The sequence below is a fragment of the Panthera uncia genome (genome assembly GCF_023721935.1).
Source record: "Panthera uncia isolate 11264 chromosome C1 unlocalized genomic scaffold, Puncia_PCG_1.0 HiC_scaffold_4, whole genome shotgun sequence".
Taxonomy (NCBI): Eukaryota; Metazoa; Chordata; class Mammalia; order Carnivora; family Felidae; genus Panthera; species Panthera uncia.
In genome coordinates, this window is record NW_026057585.1 from 23,154,228 (window position 1) to 23,179,830 (window position 25,603).

General features: G+C 35.6%; 1 protein-coding gene and 1 long non-coding RNA gene across 4 annotated transcripts in view; one reads left to right on the forward strand and one right to left on the reverse strand.

The window, feature by feature from the left end:
• The window catches only part of DPYD (dihydropyrimidine dehydrogenase), an 848,382-nt gene that overhangs the window by 372,776 nt on the left and 450,003 nt on the right, over positions 1–25,603 (forward strand). For all 3 annotated transcript variants that reach the window (XM_049618417.1, XM_049618415.1, XM_049618416.1), the window contains 2 exons: positions 5,214–5,321; positions 7,172–7,341. In XM_049618417.1, the coding sequence (XP_049474374.1) occupies positions 5,214–5,321; positions 7,172–7,341 (278 nt within the window). The remainder of the gene's footprint in view (positions 1–5,213; positions 5,322–7,171; positions 7,342–25,603) is intronic.
• LOC125913353 (uncharacterized) overlaps positions 12,788–25,603 on the reverse strand; it is a 47,319-nt gene continuing 34,503 nt past the window's right edge. Inside the window, exon 6 of the long non-coding RNA XR_007454991.1 lies at positions 12,788–12,871. This is a non-coding gene — a long non-coding RNA (uncharacterized LOC125913353). The remainder of the gene's footprint in view (positions 12,872–25,603) is intronic.

Here is a 25,603-nt window from a genome sequence, read left to right on the forward strand (position 1 = left end):
GGAATGAGTTAATATATAAAAATCACCTATATGCCAGGATTTAGAACAGCGATTGTAATGTAAGTAATCAATAAGTTAGACTTTATGTAAATATCAGCAGAATTTTATTTATTTATTTTAGGAGAACCTGAAAATTATTATTTTGCAATAGGTCTTAAGGAGGTGTTCTTTTGTATAAATATATGCTGTGAAACACCAAAACTTTAGTAACTATTCTAGGGGAACAAAGAAACAATCTGGTCTTCTTGAAAGACAGAGAACACTGTACATCTACTAAGCTAAGTTGTTTTGTTTGTCAAATCTTTGTCAATTCTTCTTTATTCATAAACCTTCTCCCCACTGAAAGGTGAATTAAAAAGTCATTTCAGTGTCATTTTGAACTCATTCTGATAGAGACACATACCTTATTTATTAATATGCCACCTACTCTCATGGAAATCTTCTTTTGATAGATGGGTATTTGCAAGTTTCATTATCTTTCATATTTCACTTAAGATTGCTTCATTTTTCTTTTTTTTTTTTTGTAGCACTTTGTTTAAATTTGCTAAGGTTTAATACTTTACTTTAAGCTCTATTCTTTCCTCGCCATAATATGTAAAATTTGAAAGAATTGATAAACTATGGAATAATAAGCCTATTATATTATTAATAGCTAATGTTTAGTGAGCATTCACTATGTTTTAGGGCTCAATGCTTAAGATAGATAGATGGATGGATGGATGGATGGATAGATAGATAGATAGATTCCTTTAAATCTCACATCAATGAGAGAAGTATTAGTAGTAGTAGAATCATTAGGAGATATATAGATGTAGATATATTATATAATTTATCTCATGGAATTGGCTTATGTAATTGTGGGAGCTAGCAAATTCAAAACCTGTGGGCTGGGCCAGAAGGCAGAATTTCTTTTTTCTCAGGGAAACTTCAGTTTTATTTTTAAGGCCTTTCCACTAACTGGATGAGACCTACTCAGAATTATCAACGTAATCTCCTTTACTTAAAGTAAACTGATTGTAGATGGTAACCATATTTACAAAATGCCTTCATAGCAATACCTAGATTAGTGTTTGATCATATCATTTGATGGCCTAGCTAATTACATATAAAACTGGCCATCAGGGGTGCCTGGGTGGCTCAGTTGGTTAAGCGTCCGACTTCAGCCCAGGTCATGATCTCACAGTTCGTGGGTTCAAGCCCCACATCGGGCTCTGTGCTGACAGCTCAGAGCCTGGAGCCTGCTTCGGATTCTGTGTCTCCCTTTCTCTCTGCCCCACTCACACTCTGTCTCTCTTTGTCCAAAAATAAGTAAATATTTTTTTAAAAAATTTAAAACTGACCATCACAAGCACTCATGCAAGATCACAGAGCTGGTAAATGGGAGAGGAAGAACTCACACGGAAGTTTGTCTAATGACAAAAGTCCTGCTCTTAATTACCCCACAGCATCATGGTTAGCAGATGCTAGGGTACTTTTGCCAGTTGGGCCAGACTACCAAACAGTCTGAAGGAAAGCTCCAGATGCACTGTCTTAGGACATAAGGGATAAGCTCCAGATGCACTGTCCTAGGACATAAGGGGTGACCTGTCACCCAGGTTGGGGATAAGAGCTCCATGGACCTTGGGACTTCAAAGTATGTATGCCCTGGAATGTGGTTAAACAGGCTGCAGGAATAACATAACAGTCCTGTACCATTTTTGGCTCATTTTTTCTCTCCTGAAGCCAATATCCATAAGTCAGAACATCTAACCAGTGCCCTCTTGAACATTTATAGAGAGAATCTGATCCAGTAAATGCTAAATTCATTAGAATGATAAATGCAGAATGGGTTAAAAGCACAGGGAACTCAGTTGTCCTTGTCAGTGTCTTGATCCAAGGGAAAAAATGAAATTTAAATTTTGCCAAAGGTTTTTTCTTGTGAAATAATAAGCCTTGCAGGATAGGAAAAGTCATTTCCATGGATCCGGTGGTGTGTTCAATAAAAATGCCTTGCATTTCTTTAGATAAGTTATTTTAGCAATGGATCTATAGAAAATAATCACAGATATAAAGTTCCTTCTCTGCCTTAACCATGGTAAGTAGTAAAAAAGCTCAGATTAGGAGTTAGTAAAGGGAGGATTTTAGACCTTATTGACAATAGATGTGGAACTCTTATCTGCCACATACATTTTCTGTGCTTTGTTTTTGATCTGCTTTAAAGATTTTGGTTTATCATATCTCCTTGAAATTGCATAGCACTTCAGGTTGTTTTTCCTGTGTCTTTTTAATAGAAAAATGAAGTGCTACAGAACAGATGCTATCTAATATAGTGGTATAAGAAGGGGGATGAGTCCTTATTTAAAGTTTGATATGTGGCATATCTATATCTATATCTATCTATCTATCTATCTATCTGTGTGTGTGTGTGTGTGTGTGTGTGTGTGTATATATATATATATATTAGATGAATCAAGTGTAGCTTAAACTATAGTCATCTTTTAATAGCTTTCAAGAAAAATTGTTTTGCCATTAGAGTCTTCAAGTAATATTCAGCTATTTTCATGTAACCATAACCATTCCCTACCCCAGTCTTTCTAAAAGAATTACATGAATAACCACACATTTGTGTAATAGTTTCCACATTATAAATATACCTCAGGAGTAATCTTTTATGTCAGAAAATGAAGAAACAGTCCTATCCCATTTCATTTATAAAGCCAAAGCACTGTATGTTAACTAACTGGAATTTAAATAGAAACTTAAGAAAGAAAAAAGAGGCCAAAGCAAAGGTAAGTCAAATGACTTGCCTAGCCTTCCTAGATAAATAAAATAATTTTAATGACGAATGATCTTAAACTAATCTGTGAGCAAAGGGCAAATCTTCAGGAGGAAAGAATGCTGGACAGGGAAGAAAAATGTTTGATTTAATTTGAAGGGACAACAGTGGTCTATTCCTGGTTACACACTCACTCAATCTACAAGCACCTTCAGCTTTCAAATCAGATAAGTACCTACCTTATCACACATGACAAAAGTCATTCTTGAGCCATGCTTATTACTCTGTGTATCCACCAAGAAATACTCATTGCTCTTCATTTAACTATAAAATGAAATCTTACCTCTCCAGAATAACCCAGAGTTTGGGGAAGTAAATAAAATTACACTGTAAATTTTCCCCTCTGTTTATGGAATTGAGATGACTTAATTCCTCACTTTGCATTGTTTATACTTTGAAAAACATTAGTCTGTTATTCATTTTCTTTTCAAAAATTTGGCGGTTCTTTCCTAATTATATGGTTGTACATGCATGTTGTAGAAATTTTAGAAAATAAATAATGAAAAAATAGAATATCCACAGTCCTACCACCAGGAATGATCACTGTTGAGATTTTATAAAAATTGAATCATACTATACATAGTTTTGTATCCTGATAGTTCATATAACACTATTTTGATTACAGTCCAATACCATATTTTTCAAATATTTATTTTAATGGCTGCATTGTGTTGTCTTTTCTAAAGTAAAACTCATTTATCCATTTTATTGGCATTTTGGTGTTCCCTCATTCTCTCTCTCTCTCTCTCTTTGCATTGACTGTTTTTGTATATTAAATCTTACTTTTTAATGTTTACTTATTTTTTTTAATTAATTTTTTTTAACGTTTATTTACTTTTGAGACAGAGAGAGAGCATGAACAGGGGAGGGTCAGAGAGAGAGAGACACAGAATCTGAAACAGGCTCCAGGCTCTGAGCTGTCAGCACAGAGCCCGACGCGGGGCTCGAACTCACGGACTGCGAGATCACGACCTGAGCCGAAGTCGGCCGCCCAACCGACTGAGCCACCCAGGCGCCCCAATGTTTACTTATTTTTGAGAGAGAGAGAGAGAGAGAGGGAGAGAGAGTGCAAGCAGCACAGGAGCACAGAGAGCCAGAGACACAGAATCTGAAGCAGGCTCCAGGCTCTGAGCTGTCAGCACAGAGCCCGACATGGGGCTCATACTCATAAGTGGTGAGATCATAACCTCAGCTGAAGTCGGACACTTAGCCAACTTAGTCACCCAGGTGCACCTGTACATTAAATCTTCATTTGCATGTCTTAGTGTTTCCTTAGTATAGATTCAAAACTATTTTTCCAGAAATTGAGCATCCACCAATGTGTATTGCTTTTTAAAAAAATTTTTTTAATGTTTATTTATTTTGAGAAAAAAACACAGATCATAAGTGGGGGATGGACAGAGAGAGGGGGAGACGCAGAATCTGAAGCAGGCTCCAGGCTCTGAGCTGTCAGCACAGAGACCAATGTGGGGCTCGAACTCAACAAACTCTTAAGATCATGACCTGAGCTGAAGTCAATCGCTTAACCAACTAAGCCACCCAGGTGCCCCCAATGTGTATTTCTATCAAAATATCACTACAAGTCCCATCTTTACCCTTGCCACATAGTCTAATTTTCTTAAATCTTTTACTTCTTAATAGACAGGAAATCATATGTCGTTGTTTTAATTTACAGTTCTTAGATTACTAATATAGTTAACATTTTGGTGCTTACAAGCTATTTATATTTTTCATTTTCCCAATTTTGTTATCCATTGTTTATGCTTCTATTGAAAAGTCAATCTGTTCCTTATTGAGTTGAGAAACTTCTTTATATAGTAAAGACCTTTTATTTGTTAAAATATTACCTTGGTTAATCATTTGCCTTTCATTTATTTGTAATATTTTTGTATTATGGAAATAGCTGATTTTTTGTGGTAAAATACATCTTTTTCTTTAAAGTTTTTTTTTTTTTTGTTTTTTGCTTAGAACGATCTCTCATATTCAAGAATTAGAAATATATGTATCCATATTGTATTTTAGTTTTGTGATTATTTTTTTAATATGTGTTACTTTAATACACTGGAAACTTATTTTTATTTATGACAGTAGGAAATAATAGTACCTGATTTTCCCTTTAACACTAGATGGACTTGTATGTGTGTGTATCCATGTTTCTGTATACTCATAGGTGTGCTTGGATGTGTGGTTTATGATTTGTGCTTAGTTATATAATAAAGGTATACATTAAGGTTCATTATAATTTGTTATATACATTTTTATGTTGATTTGCTTATAGATTTTTTTCATCTCAGAACCACATTATTTTAATGATTTCAGCTCTCTACTTTTTTTTAAATATACAATAGGAAAAGTCCCTTCTTCTGCTAATAAGATTTTATAAATTTTTATTACTTAGGTTTGCCAGACCCCAATAAAAACCACATCTTCAAAGACCTGACACAGGACAATGGATTTTACACATCCAAAGACTTTTTGCCACTTGTAGCCAAAAGCAGTAAAGCAGGTATAGTGTTATTTTGTATTCTTGATGTTGCCTATTACCTATGTCGTTTGTGTATTATAAATCTATATTAAATCTTGACACAGGAGGTCATTGTTCAGAGCTCAAATCACTTTTGTTAACACCAACATAAATTTAAAGAAAGTATGATATAATAGTTTTTCAGGATCATCTATTTGTTTATTCTTCCAATCAAACATCATCATAAGGAATTTTCACTCTATCGTATATAGGTCTAAACTGCATCATGTAAAATTGCTTCTCTGTAAGAGTCTTAAACAAACATTGGAAGATGTTCTTAAAAGAAAAGGCAGGAACTAAAAAAAAAAAAAAAAAAAAAAGAAAAGGCAGGAACTTACATGTGGGAGCTATTTTGTATTATATATTATATTATAACTATATATGTTATATATTATATTTATAAAATACATATATTTTTAAATTTTAAAATAGGCCAAATTTTCACATAAAGCATCATTTGTGTCTAAAGAGGCAGAAAGACCCAGTCTCTTGCTGAACAGCAATTTTATGAAGTTAAATGAAAACACTTTGATAAACACCCTAGTATTTAGTCTCTGTGTAATACCATTTCATACAGCCCAAGAGAAGCAACCAGAAACTAAAGCAACCAGTCCGATACTTTGCTTGGATGAGTCATTGTCTTAGTGGGAAAGAAGCTACAATATATTCTCCAAAACCAGATCATCTAAATCCTTTAAACATACCTTTTCAAAGTCTTGAACTTCAGCTATTCCAACATCTAATTACATGTGAAAAGATAAAAACTTACATTTTTATCCACAATTTAAAAAGACAAGAAACTTCTCTTATAAGGTCATTCTGCAGAAGTTTCTAGCTAAACATGTGTACCATCTGCACCTTCATCGTCCCAGGAGAAGGGGATCCTTCTGTACCTGCAACCCTTTCTAAGGAAGATCATATTACATATAGCCTATATTTGAGAATTATAGAGGGCCATTATGTAATCCCAAATGCAAACTCTTCCAAGCAAAATGATTACAGTTTCCGAGATTATAGGCCTATGCTATCCGTGGAGCCATTTCAAAAATTATAGTAATTTATCTTATCAACAGTCTTATTTAATCTGATAACACATGATACTTAACATATAGGGAAACCTGCATTTTACTTCTTTACAAGAATCTTCATATGGACATCAAATCTTCATAGACATGTCCTTAAAAAATGGACACTTACAAAGTCATATTTCTTTCATAGTTCTATTTTTCAAACAAAACCAGGGGAAAACCTTAAAGGATAAAAAAGTTCATTTTAACTGTTTCAAGAAAATAGTTGTTAAAAATTCTTCAGTTAGATAGAAAGCACTTATCAGCACATAAATTTTCAGAGTTTCCTAAATATAATATATAGCAGGGCTATATGTTAGAAATCTTATCAGATAATATCTAAATGAAGTATTTTCATGAAGTGCTGTGAATTATGTTATCCCAGATGGTAAAGATCACTTTTCCTACTGATAAGCAGAAATGTAATGATACCAAGTTAAAAATACATGTCATGATTTTGACAGAGTGTTTTAATTGATTGATTCCAGTTTGTTATGACCTAAACTCTCCAAAATTTGTAGCAGCTATCCCTTCTAGAAGGAAAAAGGAAGTTAAAGGTAGTGACTATGAAATTACATATATGAGCATATTTTTAAAATGGGAATAAAACTGTCTTTCAATGAAGCAGAATAATTTGATAGTGACACTCCATCCTCGAAAACTGCAAGATGCAATTTTACACTGCTTTGAGTACAAGTATCTTTTGAGCTGTCATGCAGAAATGGTTTCTCTACTTGAAAATGGGGTTTTCCTTTCATCATTCAGGGATGTGCGCCTGTCACTCTCCATTGCCGTCGATACGGGGAGTCGTGATTGTACTCGGAGCTGGAGACACTGCTTTTGACTGTGCAACATCCGCTTTATGTTGCGGAGCCCGCCGCGTGTTCATCGTCTTCAGAAAAGGCTTTGTTAATATAAGAGCTGTCCCCGAGGAGGTAAAATGGAACCATCAGAAAATATGGAGTTGTAATGTAACAGATTTTAGGAGACGAAACTGTTAATGTTCAGTCTCCTAGTTAAATTATTAGAATGTTCTTGAAATTGTGAAATGCAAATTAAAAAAATCTGGGCTACCCATAGTTTTTTTTTTTTTTTTTTTCTAATTCAGACATTCAAAGTAAAAGAAAATTATTTTATAATACTGATTTGGATAAAATGAAAAATTCATCTTTGTCAGTACATAAGTGCTTCTTATTGTTAGTGTTAGTATCTTTTGAAATGTATAGTATGTAACTAGTAACAGTAGAATATGCTAAGTCTTCATTTCCTGAACAACAGGCACTCATCACAAAATGTAGGGATAGTTGGAGAATGTGGTAATTAGAGACCTTTGGAATTCTATATAAGCCAAGTTTATAAGCTCCATTCAAAGTTATATGTCTTGGTCATACGGTCAATTCATTATGCTGGGAAGCCAATAGAACAAAGAGATTGCCATTTATTATTTTCTTAAGAGCTCTGTTGTAAGCATTATTTAGAATTAATAATTGGTTAACTTACTAAAAATGACAGATTTAAAATGATTTCATCCTTACAAGTGACTGGTGACTAATCTTGGGTGAGGCATCAGCTGGGTACATTTACCATGGACTTCTCAAATTTTAATGCTATTAGGTAAAGATAATGCCTTTTAAAGGATATTAGTTCTGAGAACAAAAACAAAACATATTTGTAGAAATATAAATTACTCATTTTATCCAGATCAGTATGATGAATGTAATTTGCTTTAGAATGCCTTACTATATTTGGAGTCTCTATACCAGGTAAGAATTATAACTGTAGTCAATAGGTGATTTGTCACATGTAGGTTAACCACAATCCAGATTAATCTCACTAAGGTATCAGAGTCCCCACTGGTTCATGGCTGGGTTTCAGACGTCAACTTTATTCTCTGGGCTTTCTTTTATCATTTTACCCATTCAAGCTTTTTTTACAAAATCCGAGGTAGAGATGGTCTTATAATCTTGGGAGTTTTTTGTTTTGTTTTGTTTTTTCTGGAGCACTATCTACAGCGTCAATTAATACAATTCCATTATGTTACAAATAAAAAGAAAACAGCCATACTGGAACAGCGATAGTGGGATGAAGTGACTTGCCTAAGATAAAAGAGGATGGGAGCTAATTTTATTCATCTTTGTGTCTCCATGCATAGCACAGAACCTCCACAAAGAATAAGTACTTGACACATATGTTTTGAACTAAATATTTTAAATATTTTTCTTCTGATTCCAATGTCAAATAAGTTTTCATTAGAAAGGCTGCACCCTTAGAGTTGGAAGGGAAGATGACCCTGGACAGAAAGGCCAGTGTACTTTATACTTTATCTTATAGTCATCTTCCATTAACAAAGGTAACTAGAAATGAGTGGTGGCTGTTTCTTCCACCTTCAGGAGAATGTACACAAAAAATGAGACCAGGTAATTACTTGAGAGGGTAGAAGTAGAAATAATTTATTTATCTATTTAATCAATCAATCGACCTACATTTATTGAACATCCATTTGTGTACCAGGCATTGTTCTAGGCAATTTTAATACAATTGTAATACAGCTTGTACCTAGTGACAGAAGACACTTGATAAGCAAACAAATTAACTGTCACATAAATAGTATTTTGAAAGGTGATTAGTGCTCTGGAGAAAAGTTAATTAATATAGAAGTATAAGGAGTGTGTATTTGGGGAGAGGCTACAGTGGAACAGGTGGCAGGATTTGCCATTTTAAATAGGGTAGTCCAGGAAGGCCTCTCTAAGAAGATGACTTTAGGGCATAGAAATGAAGACTGAGGGAATGTAGACATCTGGGAACAAAACATTCCAGGGAAGGCAAAGGCATCCACCTTTGATTGAAAAAGGCCCTTAAACTTCTGAGAATATAAATAAATAAATAAATAAATAAATAAATAAATAAATAAAGTAAGTCAGTATGACTGGAACAGAGTAAGGGAGGACATTATGTGGTACACTGGGTGAGGTCTTATAGGCATTCATAAGGCCTTTAGTTTTTATTTTGTGTGAAAGAGGAAACCATTGGACTGCTTTGAGCAGAGAAGCACCAAGATCTGAGTTAAATTTCAGGGGCACCTGGGTGGCTCAGTTGGTTAAGCATCTGACTTCAACTCAGGTCATGATCTCACCGTTCATGAGTTTGAGCCCCGCGTTGGTCTCCATGCTGACAGCTCAGAGCCTGGAACTGCTTTGGATTCTGTCTCCTTCTCTCTCTGCCCCTCCCTGCTTGCATTCTCTCTCTCTCTCTCTCTCTCTCTCTCTCTCTCTCTCAAAAATAAATATTTAAAAATCAATCAATTAATAAATAAATTTTAAAAGGACCGCCCTGTTGAAAATTGATTAACAATGTTCGGGTCAGTAGCACGGAGGCTGTTAGAGGCTAATTGAAAGAGTAGGCTATTAGTCAATGGGACCACATTTTGGGACAGAAAGGATGAGTCCAGGCATAGTTTGGTTGTCAGGCCAGAGTTTACTGGGCTGAAACATGGTTTCCAAACTGTTGAAAAGCAATAGGTCTGTGGAATAACAGGTAACACTGCAGTACAGTACTGTAACTGCAGTACAGCTCAGTAGAACTCAAGTGGCTCTAGGTTCTAATTAAAACTATAAAAACAGATGTTTGGATGTATATTATTGGCTTACAAGAAATCACATTTTTTATATGATCTAAGAACTTCTTCATGGGGCACCTGGGTGGCTCAGTTAGTTAAGCTTTTGACTTCGGCTCAGGTCACGATCTCACGGTTTGTGGGTTAGAGCCCCGTGTCAGGATCTGTGCTGACAGCTCAGAGCCTGGAGCCTGCTTCAGATTCTGTGTCTCCCTCTCTCTCTGTTCCTCCCTGCCTGTGCTCTGTCTCTCAAAAATAAATTTAAAAACCCTAAAAACAAAACAAAAAAAAACCTTCTTGACTGTGAGCTCCATAAGAACAGGAGCCATGGTCAGCTCTCCTGGTTCCTTTGTTTCTTCCCCCTGCCTAGCACAGTGGTGCCACATATAAATCTTCAACAAAGAATTGGGAAATTAGTATTTCCTGGGGGGAATTGGCGTCCAGGGCTCCTGGCATCAAAAGAGCTAGTACTTTCCAGGTTGGATTCGTGTTATAGTAATAGGCCTTTGAAGGTTCATTTGGTAATTTTAAGTGAAATTCCTCAACATGAGAGAAGGAATAATATGTAACATATTTTCAGAACATGCATAGATTTTAGGGTTGGGTTATTGGCCAGTGCTCATGCTTTTTTAGGATTGGGGGTTTTAGGATTTAGCATTTCCAGAGGTCCTGATATTAATCCCTCCTGTCCATTACTTGGTTTTGTTATGTCAAAAGAGGGCCCTTGCATGGCCAGCGCTAGCACTTATGAAACTGGAAAGTCAGGAGGAAGTTCAACACTCCAAGACAAGGTCCTCAGAGAATAAGTTCTAGGAAAAAATGTTAACCAACAAGAAAAATTTAATAGCATACCCAATTTCTTTGTATTTCTCCTCTTTCTCTTATGCTTTCTACCCCTAATGCCCTCAATCTGCAATCACACTTGGATTCTTTAAAGTCAGCAAAGAATGAGAAAAATGGATATTTAGAGTTTCTCTCAAATATGAGTATCGTTTAATGGGTTTGGGCTCTTGGATGGAATTTGGGAATTACATGTATTTTTGTTGGTTAAGGTCCTCATCATTAAGCATGTCAGCATGCATATATTCTAAGCTTCAGTCTAATTCTCAGATGGTCATAGAGGGAGGACAATACAGAGCAATAGTGCTCTCATCCTTTAGTGACAAATATGAATTATTATTATAAGGCCAGTTACATTTAACATTACATTGTTAGTAACAAAGAACAGTGTGATTGGATCCAGAAATGTTTTAATCTCCTAAAGTGGGAGGCAACACCCAATAGATTCAGCAGTGATAGCCATATCCCAGTTTTCAAATGCAGATGTTCTCAAATTTCCGTATGCATCAGAATCACCTGGAGGGCTGGTCATACATAGCTTGCTGGGCCCTGGTTCCAGAGGTTCTGATTCCAGACGTCTGGGAGGGGCCTGAGAATTTGCATTTTTAACAAGTTTCTTGGTGATGCTGAGACTGCGATCCACTGCTCGCATGTATCATCCATGTAGTTTCCAGCTGTCTAATTAGAGCCATCGGCAGTGTGTTGTTTTGGGGCGCTTTCCATCTTAGTTAAGAAAGCATTAATGCTACAGAATATAGGTTTGATGAAATGAAGATATGGAGGCATCATCAGCATATTGATGGAATTCTGATTCCAAATGTCTTTCAGTCTCCCTTGTGGCCTCACACACATGCTAAATAGGATGCTACTGACAAACTAGCACTTCTTAGCTGTGCGTCCTTAGGGAAACCAGCCAATCACTCAGCACTATCCTCTAAGAAGATGAGGGAAAATCTGTTAATAATTCCCTCCAGTACTTTCTGCAAGCTTAAATAGGTGAGATTAAATTTCACAGGATAACAGAATCCCCCAAAATGCTGGTATTAAAAGCTGTTGACAGATCAGATAAAACTGCAAGAATGCTTTAGGCAGTTGGGAATCCCTAAAAGGAGGCATGAAGGTCAGGACTCAGCAGACCTGCTTGAGTAGATAAATTTAAAGGATAAGGTTCGGGAAGAACTTTGTAGTTCTTATTATTACTGAGAAGTATCACTTATTAATTATTACTGGTACAAAATTATTTTACTAGTACGATGCTACCCACCAATTTTAAGAATCTATTGTTCACATATTCAGTTTTTTAATATCAGGAAAACATGATAGATCTTTAATTCTGTTATATTTAAAATGGGCTCTCCTCTATAGCACTCGCCAGTGCCCCTTGGCTTCCCCCCATTCATTTGCGAAAATGTTAACTGATTTACCTTTGATATGCCTGTCTCCATATATTTTAGCTATTCTGGAGGTCAACTCTTTGGTAATTAATGCTACTTTATTATTTTTTTAATAATAAAAATAACAGTGCCAGATTACCTAGTCTGTTAGTCAAAATCTGTTACTGCAACTCTGAAATAATGCATTTTCTTTTTTTTTTGAAATAATACATTTTCATGTGAAAGAATGCACTTTTTAGTTGACTCCTGAGTACTATACAGCATACCCCATAATAGATCCTTTATGTGGCATGATCTGTGAGCCTCTCCTCAGACATTTTGAATATCAAATGATGACGTTTGTGCTACATTCATTGACACTTTCATTGTCTACATCTTGCTGACTACGCATTTTCCTAGAAATAACTAATGCTTTCTAGTTTTTATTTAATTTTAAGAAATATGAACCTGGGACTGTTTTTAGAAAATAACCTCTATAAGCTGACAAATTTAATTTTACTTACTAAGGTGATGCTTATAGCAACTCTTCAATATTTGGCACCTGCATGTCATTTGAGTTGGTGTTCTTCATGGAAAGTAATCAGAGACCTGTTAGCATGATTGCTAATATGAAGATATCTGCAAACAAACAAATAAATAAACACACCCAATTAGCCCCAACACACAATTAGTGGCAGCTAGGGGCTCCCTCGTACTAAGATATTAAGTATACCTTTAATACTTTAATGATGGCATGGGAATGACATTCTAAGGATCTGTGTGTGTTTACATTTTTGAAAAGCGTGAAAATTTAGTGTCACGTGAGAAAGTAGAATGGAACAGTTGACAAGGAAGTGGCTAAAGGCTGGAGAACTTTGTTCTAGGTTACATATCCTAGTCTGAGAGTGCCCATCTGTAAAATTACTGTTGTAATTTATATGCTCCTTAAAGCTTTTTATATCCCCCAACTTCTGTATTTGGAACCTTCAGACAAAGATGTCTGAATGATGTGGAATCTGGACAGGAAGGCTGTATCTCCTCATGAAATGACAGCAGCTCTATACTGAAAATCTTGGCCATCTCTATAAATATTATACTTGAAACAAGTTGCAATTAATGTATCCCCCATTAGTTGGAAAGGTAAAATCTGCTACATTCAAGACATGGATATCAAAGAAGCCTGCAGGTGAAATTGTCAGAATTCTACACTACATGTGAGAATTCAGATGCTGAGTGGGGAAAAAAAAAAAAAAAAAAAAGACTGTAAATAGGCCAGGAGACAACAGAAGCCTGTGCTCATCAAGATTACATACTTGAAAATCTTAACTATTTTCTTTCTTTTTTTTTTCATTTTTTTAAATGTTTATTTTTGAGACACAGAGAGACAGAGCTTGAGTTGGGGAGAGGCAGAGAGACAGGGAGACACAGAATCCAAAGCAGGCTCCAGGCTCTGAGCTGTCAGCACAGAGCCTGATGCGGGGCTTGAAATCCTCAACCGGAGATCATGACCTGAGCCGAAGTCAGACGCTCAACTGACTGAGCCACCCAGGCGCCCCAAGCTTAACTATTTTCAGTAATTCCAAGGGGAGGATGATGACTACATTATATTGACTAGGAATATCTGAGGGCTGAAAACTATATATCTTTTGAAAAGGTTTAACAATCATTTTGGATTGGTATGCATATATGTATGTATGTTATCAGATCACTCTTAAGCTTTATTACATAGTAATGTGTTGTTACTCTATTAACTTTCATGTAAAAGTTAGAAGCCCTTCTCCCACTAATAATATTCCTCTCAATTTCCACTGTCTTCTTTTCTTGTCTTATCCATTGGAAATATTAAAAAGTAATTTGCATAATTTAAAAAATATGCATGTTGGTCAGGCACAAAATTCAAAACAGAAAAATAAATGAATAAAATTCCTGAATTAATATAAAAGCAAATAGGGGCGCCTAAGTGACTCAGTCGGTTGAGCAACCAACTTTGGCTCAGGTCATGATCTCACGGTCTGTGAGTTCCACCCCAGCATTGGGCTCTGTGCTCACAGCTCAAAGCCTGGAGCCTGCTTTGGATTCTGTCTCTCTCTCTTTCTGCCCTTCCCCCGCTCACATTCTATGTCTCAAAAAATCAGCATTAAAATTTTTTAAAAATATACAAAAGCTAATAATTGTCATTTTTTAAAGTAATTTTTTTTTTCTTATAAAAAGGTGAACTCACGGGTGCCTGGGTGACTCACTAGGTTAAGTGTCCAATTCTTGATTTCAGCTCTGGTCATAATCTCAGTTTGTGAGATCAAACTCCACATCAGGCCTTTGCATACAGAGTCAAGCCTGCTTGGGATTCTCTCCCTCTTCTCTCTCTGCCCCTTCTCCCACTCATGCATGTGTACTCTTTCTCTCAAAATAAATAAACATTTTTTTTAAAAGGTGAACTCATCCTCCAAGATCTGCTCCAAATGTCATTTTTCTTCTTTGCAAGCTTCCTTAGTTTCTTCTTAATTAACCTCTTCTTCCTGTGAGATCTTACAACTCTTTATGCTTCCTATATTACAGCACTTGTCACATAGAATAGTTATTACTTTATACCCATCTCACAAATTAAAATGCAAGCTCCTTCAGATGGATTGGTTCATTCAATTTGTATCTAAGTCAAAGTATAGAACAATGCTTGATCCAAGGTGTCATATCAGGGAATTGTGATGAATAAATAAATACTTTCGTGGCATTAAAAATCTTATAGGAAGACTTTAAATGAAAATGAAATACTCAAAATATATAATTTATACATACATACATACACCTCAAAATTACTACTGATGGCTTTTAAAGAAGTATTTTACTTTTAAAGGTTTAAAATATCTCACATTACAGTATCAACCTAACATTAAAAGTAGATGGAAAAAAAGGTATTTGTTCCTGGTCTTCAGTCTTTTAAAAGATAGCTAAGAATTCAAAAAAAAAAAAAAAAAAAAGGAAGAAATCATAACCAAGTAATATAAGAGGTAAAAATGAATAAAAATTTATGAAATCAGAGATGATTAGAAGATGAGAGAGGATCCTTGTTTGAACAGAATTTACATAAAGAGGGATTTCACAATTGAAGAGGATACTGCAAAGGCACCAAAGTTACGCAGAAGATAATTTTGTGAGATACTGTGACAGCAGCCAGACATGCTTGACTACAGCAAAAAGTAAGACAAGGAGTAATAAGAGCTAGTTAGAGTGAAGAAAATCTCGTCAGTCATGAATGGTATTTAAAAATACTCTCTTCTTGTAAGAAAGGATGTATTTTATGATCTCTGTGCAAAAGCATTAAAGACTCTAAATTATCCCATGCATTGCATTTCTGGCTTTTGCAGCTCAATAGTGTCACAATAAAATAGTTAAGGGGTAATTGTGTAGTATAACTCTCACATGGAAAAATGTTTCTCTCTGTTCAAGATTCTTCAATTTTAAAAGCTTAAAGTGAAAAAAACCCAAAAGACTGTAACATCATAGTAGGTACTAAAAGGAACCTCACCTTGTGGTTTCAGCAAACTATTCTTGCCAAAGAAAAGAATAATTGCAGAATTCTAAGAGTAGTAAGCCTATCAGAATTGTTCCACTTTCCACCACTGACTGTGAACCTATATAAACTAAAAAGTGCAAAATATGTTAAGAACTGTTTAGTAAGGGGTACCTGGGTGGCTCAGTCAGTTAAACATCAAGTTCAGCTCAGGTCATGATCTCATGGTTTGTGAGTTTGAGCCCCACATCAGGCTCTGTGCTGTTGGCGCAGAGCCTGGAGCCTGCGTTGGTTTCTGTGTCTCCCTCTCTCTCTGCCCCTTCCCTGCTTGCTCACTCTCTCTCTCTCCAAAAAATGAATAAACATTAAAAAAAAACTGTTTAGTAAATTAAGGAAGATGAGATCAAGAAAGGGTAGACAGAATTTACTGCCTCTATCTTTCTTCATGACCTCAGTAACCAAATTGACCAGAAGATTGGATTGTGAAATCAGACTCACACCAATGAGAGATATAACCTGCATCAAGCTTTCTTAACAAGTTCAAAGATCTAAATAAACAAAGAAGTGTGGGGTAAACAAGGAGAGCTTCAAGACCACCAAACACAATTTTCCAGGCCCCATCTTGGTACATCAAGATGTATTTCAACCCAGATTAATGTGGGGTCTCTAAACAACATCAGTAGCTCCATCACTTACACAAAAGGACGCTGATTCAACTATAAAACATCTCCAGTTTATACTCAGTTACATAGTTTATATGACTCTTCACAGAGATCCATGCCCCAAAAATCCAGTTCCCAGGTTTTTGTGTTTGTTTGTTTTATTATAGCTATCCTAGATTAGCAGGTAGATCTTGCCAAAAGCATTCTACAGGTAAGGGCTCTCCCACTCAAGAATGCTGACCGATCCTTTGTTTCCCAGTAGCATGTTTACAGAGGCATTTAACCAGGTCTCTTTCCTCCTTTCTTTCTTCAAATAAGCTCCTTTACCTCCCTACATCTTTCCTCACCCAAGGGAGATAATCTATCATATACTACGATCTCCCTGTAGCTAATCCTTTTCCAGTAACTGCTTCCTACTCATTCTTCAAGATTAGTTCCTAGAGTACCTTTTCCAGGCTTCCCTTTCTTGTTGTGCACCACTGCTGTGCAGAATGCCATTTTATCTGCCATTACTGTACACTGTATTTATATGTGTTATCACACTGAATAGGATTGCTGATTTGTCTGCATCTGTGAGAGTCTTGAAAGCAGGGATTATTTTATTAGCTATAACACCTAGCACCATTTTTTTTTTTTTTTTTTTTTTTTTACAAAATAGGTACTCAATAATGTTTGGTAAATTTATGGATGAATGGAACTCTCATTGTGTGGTTATGAACATTTCTGGTGTATCCAATACTTGAACAGTGATGAAATAAAAGAATATTTTTTCAGGATTATCACTGACCAGAGCAGACCACCAAAAGCATTTTGATTTGAAATTCCTTCTCTAGGTCCTCACGTTCATATAGAATTGATAACTTGTTAAATATCTAGCTATTCAAGGGTAATCTTTACAAAGAATATTATTTCTTCATAGTGTTTCTCAAACTTTATATATTAGAATATAATGTATGCTGGGTTTGAGTTCTCATTATAGTTTATAACCTATACTTACTTTGCCTATACGCAATCTAAAAATGAGTTGATATCATATTTTTAATTGTAGTAAATTAAGTTGTTTCATAATTTCCACAGTATGATACCTGTAATATTAATCAGACCAAATCATCACATTACATAAAGTTAATCATTCAAATAATCATCATTACTGCATGCTATAGCACTCTATTTTTATTTCACTCAGCATCAACCATGTATCCTCCTTGAATATGGAGGTAAAAATCAAAGCTAAGAAGGTTTTTCTTATTTTCCTAATATCATGGGAAAAGAAAGTAACAGTTTGTTTTATTGAACCTCAAAAATGAAACCTTACAGGTGTTTCCTCCTTCATTCCCTTGGGTAATTATTGGTGGAGATAAGAACAAGAGAGGTTCATATGTTTGTTTGAGGTACCAATTATCCCTCATGAGAACAGGCACCATTGAACAAATAGATAAATATGTGTGCCGTGAACAAAAGTGTTCATATACCAAAACTACAGAGTTGCTTATTATTAATGATCATTAACATTAGGTATTAAAAAGCACTAACACTGACATCTGTGAACTACTTAGCACAGAAGGCTGATTAATTTGGACAATAAAATATTAAGACCCACTGCATGAGTTTGGTCACTCTGGCCCCTCATTTTCTCATGGCAGTGTAACTGACAGCTGAGAAAGAACATCATTTACTTTTTATTTCAACCTCACAACATACGATGCTGTGGCCAGGTAGCATGTCTACTGCATGCCCAGTGTTATACTTGCTTCAGGATGGGTGTTTAGAGGCCACTGAGTCCATATACTACCAGTCGGTTGTCCATTCTTTAACTTGAATGTTCTCCGGGTTTTCATAGTAGTCATTCTTGGTAAACAAAATGTTATTCAAAGTCTACTATGTGCTAGCCATTTTGATGGGGCTGAAATTCACTTGATGTCCTTCCATGTGGAGTATTGGCTAGAGTATATTCTGATTTGCCAGGCATCTGTTTGACATTCATCTGCTTGTATTTGTCATTTGTTAAATACTTTAATATCACTCCTGACCCTGGGGATAGGAAGTTAAATAAAATATTCTTTCTGTGTTCAACGAGTTTTTTAAAGGATTTTACTTACTAGCAAATAAATTTATTTTAAATTCTATCTTAATTTTCCATTTTTAAATCTTGAGATTATGTGTTCTGTGTCTCTACTATCCACTTTATGAAGTAATACTTCTTTGTTCTAAACTTAAACTTTCTCTGGATTCAAGGAGTTGCCATTAGTTCATTTACAATATTGAGTCCCTAAGTCCATCACTTGGTTTCTATATGTCATAATTTTATTGTACTTCAAAACTTACTTAGAATAGGAAGCTTGATTCTCTTCTTCCCACTGAGGGCAGCCTTTATCAGGCCAACTCCTTGACCATTAATTTGCTTTTGAGTAGATCCTTTCCTGTTCTAATTAACCTTGTTTTGAGATTGAACAACTAGAACCAGCCAAAGCTCATTCTTTCATATATGCCACAATTGCTGTCTTTGTAGATTAATGAATATCACCCAGGATTTTGTTCAGCCATATCAGGATTTTAACCAGGTTTTATTATTCCTCAGTATATGTTTGGTTTCTCTGAACCTCAGGTTTTCTTCTTAGCAAGGAAATAATGCTTCTTCTCACATAGGATTAGTTGTGAGTGCAGCAAACAGCAGAGTGCCTGAGGTTGGGTGCTAAGGCTGTAAATCATGATTGATACCCATTCATGTGTTATTGGCTTTTTGAGCCACAATAAGGAGAAAAACTTGGCTTGAAACTTAATACTTAAAAAATAATAACTGATATATGTGTCATAAACATATCTCCTGTGTGAAAATTAAAATGAGCAATATGTAAAGCACTTAAAAGAATATCTGCTTTATAAGTATTTATTTATTTATTATCTGGCTAGACAGATTTCTTAAATAGTGAAAGTAAATTCCTCTGTTGCCCAGAAATAATTCAAAGGATATATCACTTGACACATGACTTTACGTACTTTGAATTCTCATTTTCCTAATACTTCCCTGTTGACTGAGATAAATCTTATCATCTCAAAAAAATGTTACCATCTTAGCTTTTCTTTTCCCAATATCAGTACTTTCCAAATAACTACATATGTTAAAGCGATATCTTCCTATCTTTCCTTTATTTTATTTATTTTTTTTAATTTTTTTTTTAACGTTTATTTATTTTTGAGACAGAGAGAGACAGAGCATGAACGGGGGAGGGTCAGAGAGAGAGGGAGACACAGAATCGGAAGCAGGCTCCAGGCTCTGGGCCATCATCAGCCCAGAGCCCGACGCGGGGCTCGAACTCATGGACCGTGAGATCCTGACCTGAGCTGAAGTCGGACGCTTAACCGACTGAGCCACCCAGGCACCCCTTTCCTATCTTTCCTTTAAAAGTTTTTCCATCTCTGGGGTGCCTGGGTGGCTCAATTGATTGAGTGTCCGACTTCAGCTTAGGTCATGATCTTGCAGTTCATGAGTTCAAGCATCGCGTTTGTCTCTGTGCTGACAGCTCAGAACCTGAAGCCTGCTTCAGATTCTGTCTCTCTCTCTCTCTCTCTCCTTCCCCCACTTGCACTGTCTCTCTTTCTCTCTCTCAAAAATAAATAAATGTTAAAAAAATTTTAATTAAACATAAAAGTTTTTCCATTTCTTGCATAAAATGAAAAATCTAGCTGCTTAATAACAAAATGGCAAGAAATGGTATGATTTATGTCTGCTGCCCAGTAGTATACTCTTACATATTTTAGAGAATATAAAACATGTCAAAGTTCAAAAGCAAAATTTCAGAGTAATCTTTTGTGGGGGCCAGTGTTAATAATCCTCAACTTCTGTGCACTGTTAGATATCTGTCACAAATACTGAATATTTAAATACCAGCTATCAACGCTAGTGCATATGGGAAATTATGATGTGAGCTGAGGATATATTAAAATACAGTTTCTTTGTGATCATAACTGTATATAGCTTTTAATCCCTCAGAAGTCAAAACCATGGTAAGAATACTACTAAAGCATGTTCAAGCATTAAGTCATTGGTAGTCATTTTTTTTTAATTTTGATTTGTTCGCAGTGTCCAATTTTGTTTTTATTTTTATTTTCATTTTATTTATTTTTAATTTATTTATTGTTTAATTTACATTCAAATTAGTAAACATATGGTGCAACAATGATGTCAGAAGTAGATTCCTTAATGCCCCTTACCCATTTAGACTATCTCCCCTCCCACAACCCTTCCAGAAACCATCTCTTTGTTCTCTATATTTAAGAGACTTTTATGTTTTTTCTCCCTTCCTGTTTTTATATTATTTTTGCTTCCCTTCTCTCTTCCCTAGTTCATCTGTTTCATATCTTAAATGCTTCATGTGAGTGAACTCTATGGTTTATCTTTTTCGGACTGACAAATTTTTCTTAACATAATACACTCCAGATCCATCCGTGTAGTTGTAAACGAAAGATTTAATTATTTTTGATTGTGAAGTAATACTCCATTGTATATATATATACCACATCTTCTTTATCCATTCCTATCGATGGGCATTTGGGCTCTTTCCATACTTTGACTATTGTCAATAGCACTGCTATAAACATTGGGGTGAATGTGCCCCTTCAAAACAGCACACTTGTTTCCCTTGAATGAATACCTGGTAGTGCAATTGCTGGGTTGTAGGGTAGTTCTACTTTTAATTTTTTGAGGAACCTCCATACTGTTTTCCAGAGTGACTGTACCAGTTTGCATTCCCCACCAGCAGTGCAAAAGATATCCTCTTTCTCCACATCCTCACCAACATCTGTGGTTGCCTGAGTTGTTAATGTTAGCCATTCTGACAGGTGTTAGGTGGTATCTCATTGTGGATTTGATTTGTATTTCCCCGATGATGAGTTATTTTGAGCATTTTTTCATGTGTCAATTGGCAATCTGGATATCTTTTTTGGAGAAGTGTCTATTTGTTTCATGTCTTTTGCCCATTTCTTCACTGGATTATTTGTTTCTTGGGTGTTGAGTTTGATAAGTGCTTTATAGATTTTGGATACTAACCCTTTATCTGATATGTCGTTTGTGAATATCTTCTCCCATTCCACTGGTTGCCTTTTAGTTTTGCTGATTGTTTCCTTCACTATGCAGAAGCTTTTTATTTTGATGAGGTCCCAAATACTTCATGTTTGCTTTTGTTTCCCTTGCCTCTGGAGATGTCTTGAGTAAGAAGTTGCTGCAGCCAAGGTCAAAGAGGTTTTTACCTGCTTTTTCCTCTAGGATTTTGATGGCTTCTTGTCTCACAGTTAGGTCTTTATTCAATTTTGAGTTTATTTTTGTGTATGGTGTAAGAAAGTGGTCCAGGTTCATTCTTCTGCATGTCACTGTCCAGTTTTCCTAGCACCACTTGCTGAAGAGACTTTATTCCATTGGATATTCTTTCCTGCTTTGTCAAAAATTAGTTGGCCATACATTTGTGGGTCCATTTCTGGGTTATCTATTCTGTTCCATTGATCTGCGTGTCTGTTCTTGTGCCAATATCATAGTGTATGGATGATTACAGCTTTGTAGTATAGCTTGAAGTCTGGGATTGTGATGCCTCCTGCTTAATTTTCTTTTTCAGGATTGCTTTGGCTATTTGGGGTCTTTTCTGGTTCCATAAAAATGTTAGGATTATTTGTTCAACTCTGTGAAGATTGCTGGTTTTATTTTGATAAGGATTGCACTGAATATGTAGATTGCTTTGGGTAGTATCAACATTCTAACAATATTTTTTCTTCCTATCCAGGAGCATGGAATCTTTTTCCATTTTTTGGTGTCTTCTTCAATTTTTTTCATAATCTTTCTATAGTTTTCAGTGTATAGATGTTTCACCTCTTTGGTTAGATTTATTCCTAGGTATTTTTTGGGTTTTGGTGCAACTGTAAATGGGATCGATTCCTTGATTTTCTTTCTGTTGCTTCATTGTGGGTGTATAGGAATGCAACTGATTTCTGTGTGTTGATTTTATATCCTGCAACTTTGCTGAATTCATGAATTAGTTTTAGCAGTTTTTTGGTGGAATCTTTTGGGTTTTCCAAATAGAATATCATGTCATCTGCGAAGAGTGAAAGTTTGGCCTCCTCCTGGCCGATTTGGATGCCTTTTATTTCTTTGTGTTGTCTGATTGCAGAGGCTAAGACTTCCAATACTTGAATAACAGTGGCAAGAGTGGACATCCCTGTCGTGTTCCTGACCTTAGGGGGAAAGCTCTTAGTTTTTCCCCATTGAGGATGATATTAGCAGTGCATCTTTAATATATGGCTTTTATGATCTCGATGTATGATCCTTCTATCCCTACTTTCTTGAGGGTTTTTTATCAAGGAAAGGATACTGTATTTTGTTAGATGCTTTCTCTGCATCTATTGAGAGGATCATATGGTTCTTGTCCTTTCTTTAATGATGTGAAGTATCACATTGATTGTTTTGCAGATATTGAACCAGTCCTGCATCCCAGATATAAATCCCACTTGGCCTTGGTGAATAATTCTTTTAATGTATTGTTGGATCTGGTTAGCCAGTATCTTGTTGAGGATTTTTGCATCCATGCCCATCAGGGAAATTGGACTATAGTTCTCCTTTTTAGTGGGGTCTTTGTCTGGTTTTGGAATCAAGGTAATTCTGGCTTCATAGAAAGAGTTTGGAAGTTTTCCTTCCATTTCTATTTTTTGGAACAGCTTCAAGAGAATAGGTGTTAACTCTTCTTTAAATGTTTGATAGAATTCCCCTTGAAAGCCATCTGACCCTGAACTCTTATTTTTTGGGAGATTTTTGATTACTAATTCTATTTCTTTATGGGTTATGGGTCTGTTTAAATTTTCTATTTCTTCCTGTTTCAGTTTTGGTAGTTTATATGTTTCTAGGAGTTTGTCCATTTCTTCCAGATTGCCCATTGTATTGGCATATAATAGCTCATAATATTCTGTTAGTATTGTTTGTGTATCTGCAGTGTTGGTTGTGATCTCTCCTCTTTCATTCTCGATTTTATTTATTTGGGTCCTTTCCTTTTTCTTTTTGATCAAACTGGCTAGGGGTTTACCAAATTTGTTAATTCTTTCAAAGAACCAGCTCCTGTTTTCATTGATCTGTTCTACTGCTTTTTTTGGTTTTAATAGCATTGATTTCTGCTCTAATCTTTATTATTTCCTGTATTCTGGTGGTTTTGGGTTTTATTTGCTGTTCTTTTTCCAGCTCTTTGAGTTGCAAGGTCAGGTTGTGTATCTGAGACCTTTCTTCCTTCTTTAGGAAGGCTTGGTTTGCTATATAGTCCCCTCTTATGACCACTTTTGCTGCATCCCAAAGGTTTTAGGCTGTGGTGTTGTCGTTTTCATTGGTTTCCATGTAATTTTTAATTTCCTCTTTAATTTCTTGGTTAGCCCATTCATTCTTTATTAGGGTGTTCTTTAGTCTCCAAGTATTTGTTATCTTTCCAAATTTTTTCTTGTGGCTGACTTTGAGTTTCATAGTGTCGTGGTCTGAAAATATGCACAATATGATCTCAATCTTTTTGTACTTGTTGAGGGCTGATTTGTGTCCTAGTATGTGATCCATTCTATAGTTGTTCCATGTGCACTCGAGAAGACTGTGTATTCTGCTGCTTTAGCATGAAATGTTCTGAATGTGTCTGTTAAGTCCATCTGGTCCAGTGTGTCATTCGAAGCCAATGTTTCCTTGTTGGTTTTCTGTTTAGATGATCTGTCCATTGCTGCAAGTGGGGTGTTGAAGTCCCCTACTATTATGGTATTATTATCAATGAGTTTATTTAAGTCTGCGGTTGATTGATTTATATATTTGGGTGCTCTCACATTTGGAACATAAATGTGTATAATTGTTAGGTCTTCTTGGTAGATAGACCCCTTAATTATGATATAATGCCCTTCTTCAGCTCTTGTTACAGTCTTTATTTTAAAATCTAGATTGTCTGATATAAGTATGGCTACTCCGGCTTCTTTTGGCAACCATTAGCATGATAGATGGTTCTCCATCCCCTTATTTTCAATCCGAAGGTGCCTTTAGGTCTAAAATGGGTCTCTTGTAAACAGCATATAGATGGATCTTGTTTTCTAATCTATTCTGTTACCCTGTGTCTTTTGATTGGAGTTTTTAGACCATTGATGTTTAGAGTGAGTACTGAAAGATATGAATTTATTGCCATAGTAATAGTTGGAGTTTCTGGTAGTGTTCTCTGGTCCTTTCTAGTCTTTGTTGCTTTTGGTCTTTTTTTTTTTTTTTCATCTTTTCTCCCCTCAGAGAGTCCCCCTTAAAATTTCTTGCAGGGCTGGTTTAGTGGTCACAAATTCCTTTAATTTTTGTTTGTCTGGGAAACTTTTTATCTCACCTTCTGTTTTGAATGAGAACCTTGGTGGATAAAGAATTCTTGGCTGCATATTTTTCCAATTCAACACATTGAATATATCCTGCCACTCCTTTCTTGCCTGCCACGTTTCTGTGGATAGGTCTGCTGTGAACCTGATCCGTTTTCCCTTGTATGTTAAGACTTTTTTTTTCCCTTGTTGCTTTCATGATTCTTTCCTTGCCTGAGTATTTTGTGAATTTTACTATGATATGCCCTGTTGATGGTTGGTTTTTGTTGAATCTAATGAGTGTCCTCTGTGCTTCCTGGATTTTGATGTCTATGTCTTTCCCCAGGTTAGGAAAATTTTCCACTATGATTTGCTCACATAAATTTTCTACCTTTTTTTCACTCTTCACCTTCTCGGACACCTGTGATTCTGATGTTATTCCTTTTTAATGAGTCACTGAGTTCTATAATTTTTATTTCTTGCTCTTTTGCCTTAGTCCCCCTGTTTTTTTCTGCTTCATTATTCTCCATAAATTTGTCCTCTGTGTTGCTGATTTGCTGCTCTGACTCATCCATCCTTGCCGCCATGGCATCCATTTGAGATTGCCGCTCAGTTTTAGCATTTTTTATTTCATCCTGACTAGCTTTTACTTCTCAGAAGGGGATTCTAATCTATTTTCAACCCCAACTAGTATTATTATCATTATTCTAAATTCTGGTTCAGACATCTTGCTTGTATCTGTGTTGATTAAGTCCCTGGCTGTCAATTCTTCCTGTTCTTTCGTTTAGGGTGAATTCCTTCATTTCATCATTTTGTAGGAAGAAAAGGAATTAATAAAGAAAAAAATTAAAATTAAAAAATTAAAAGCAACACAAG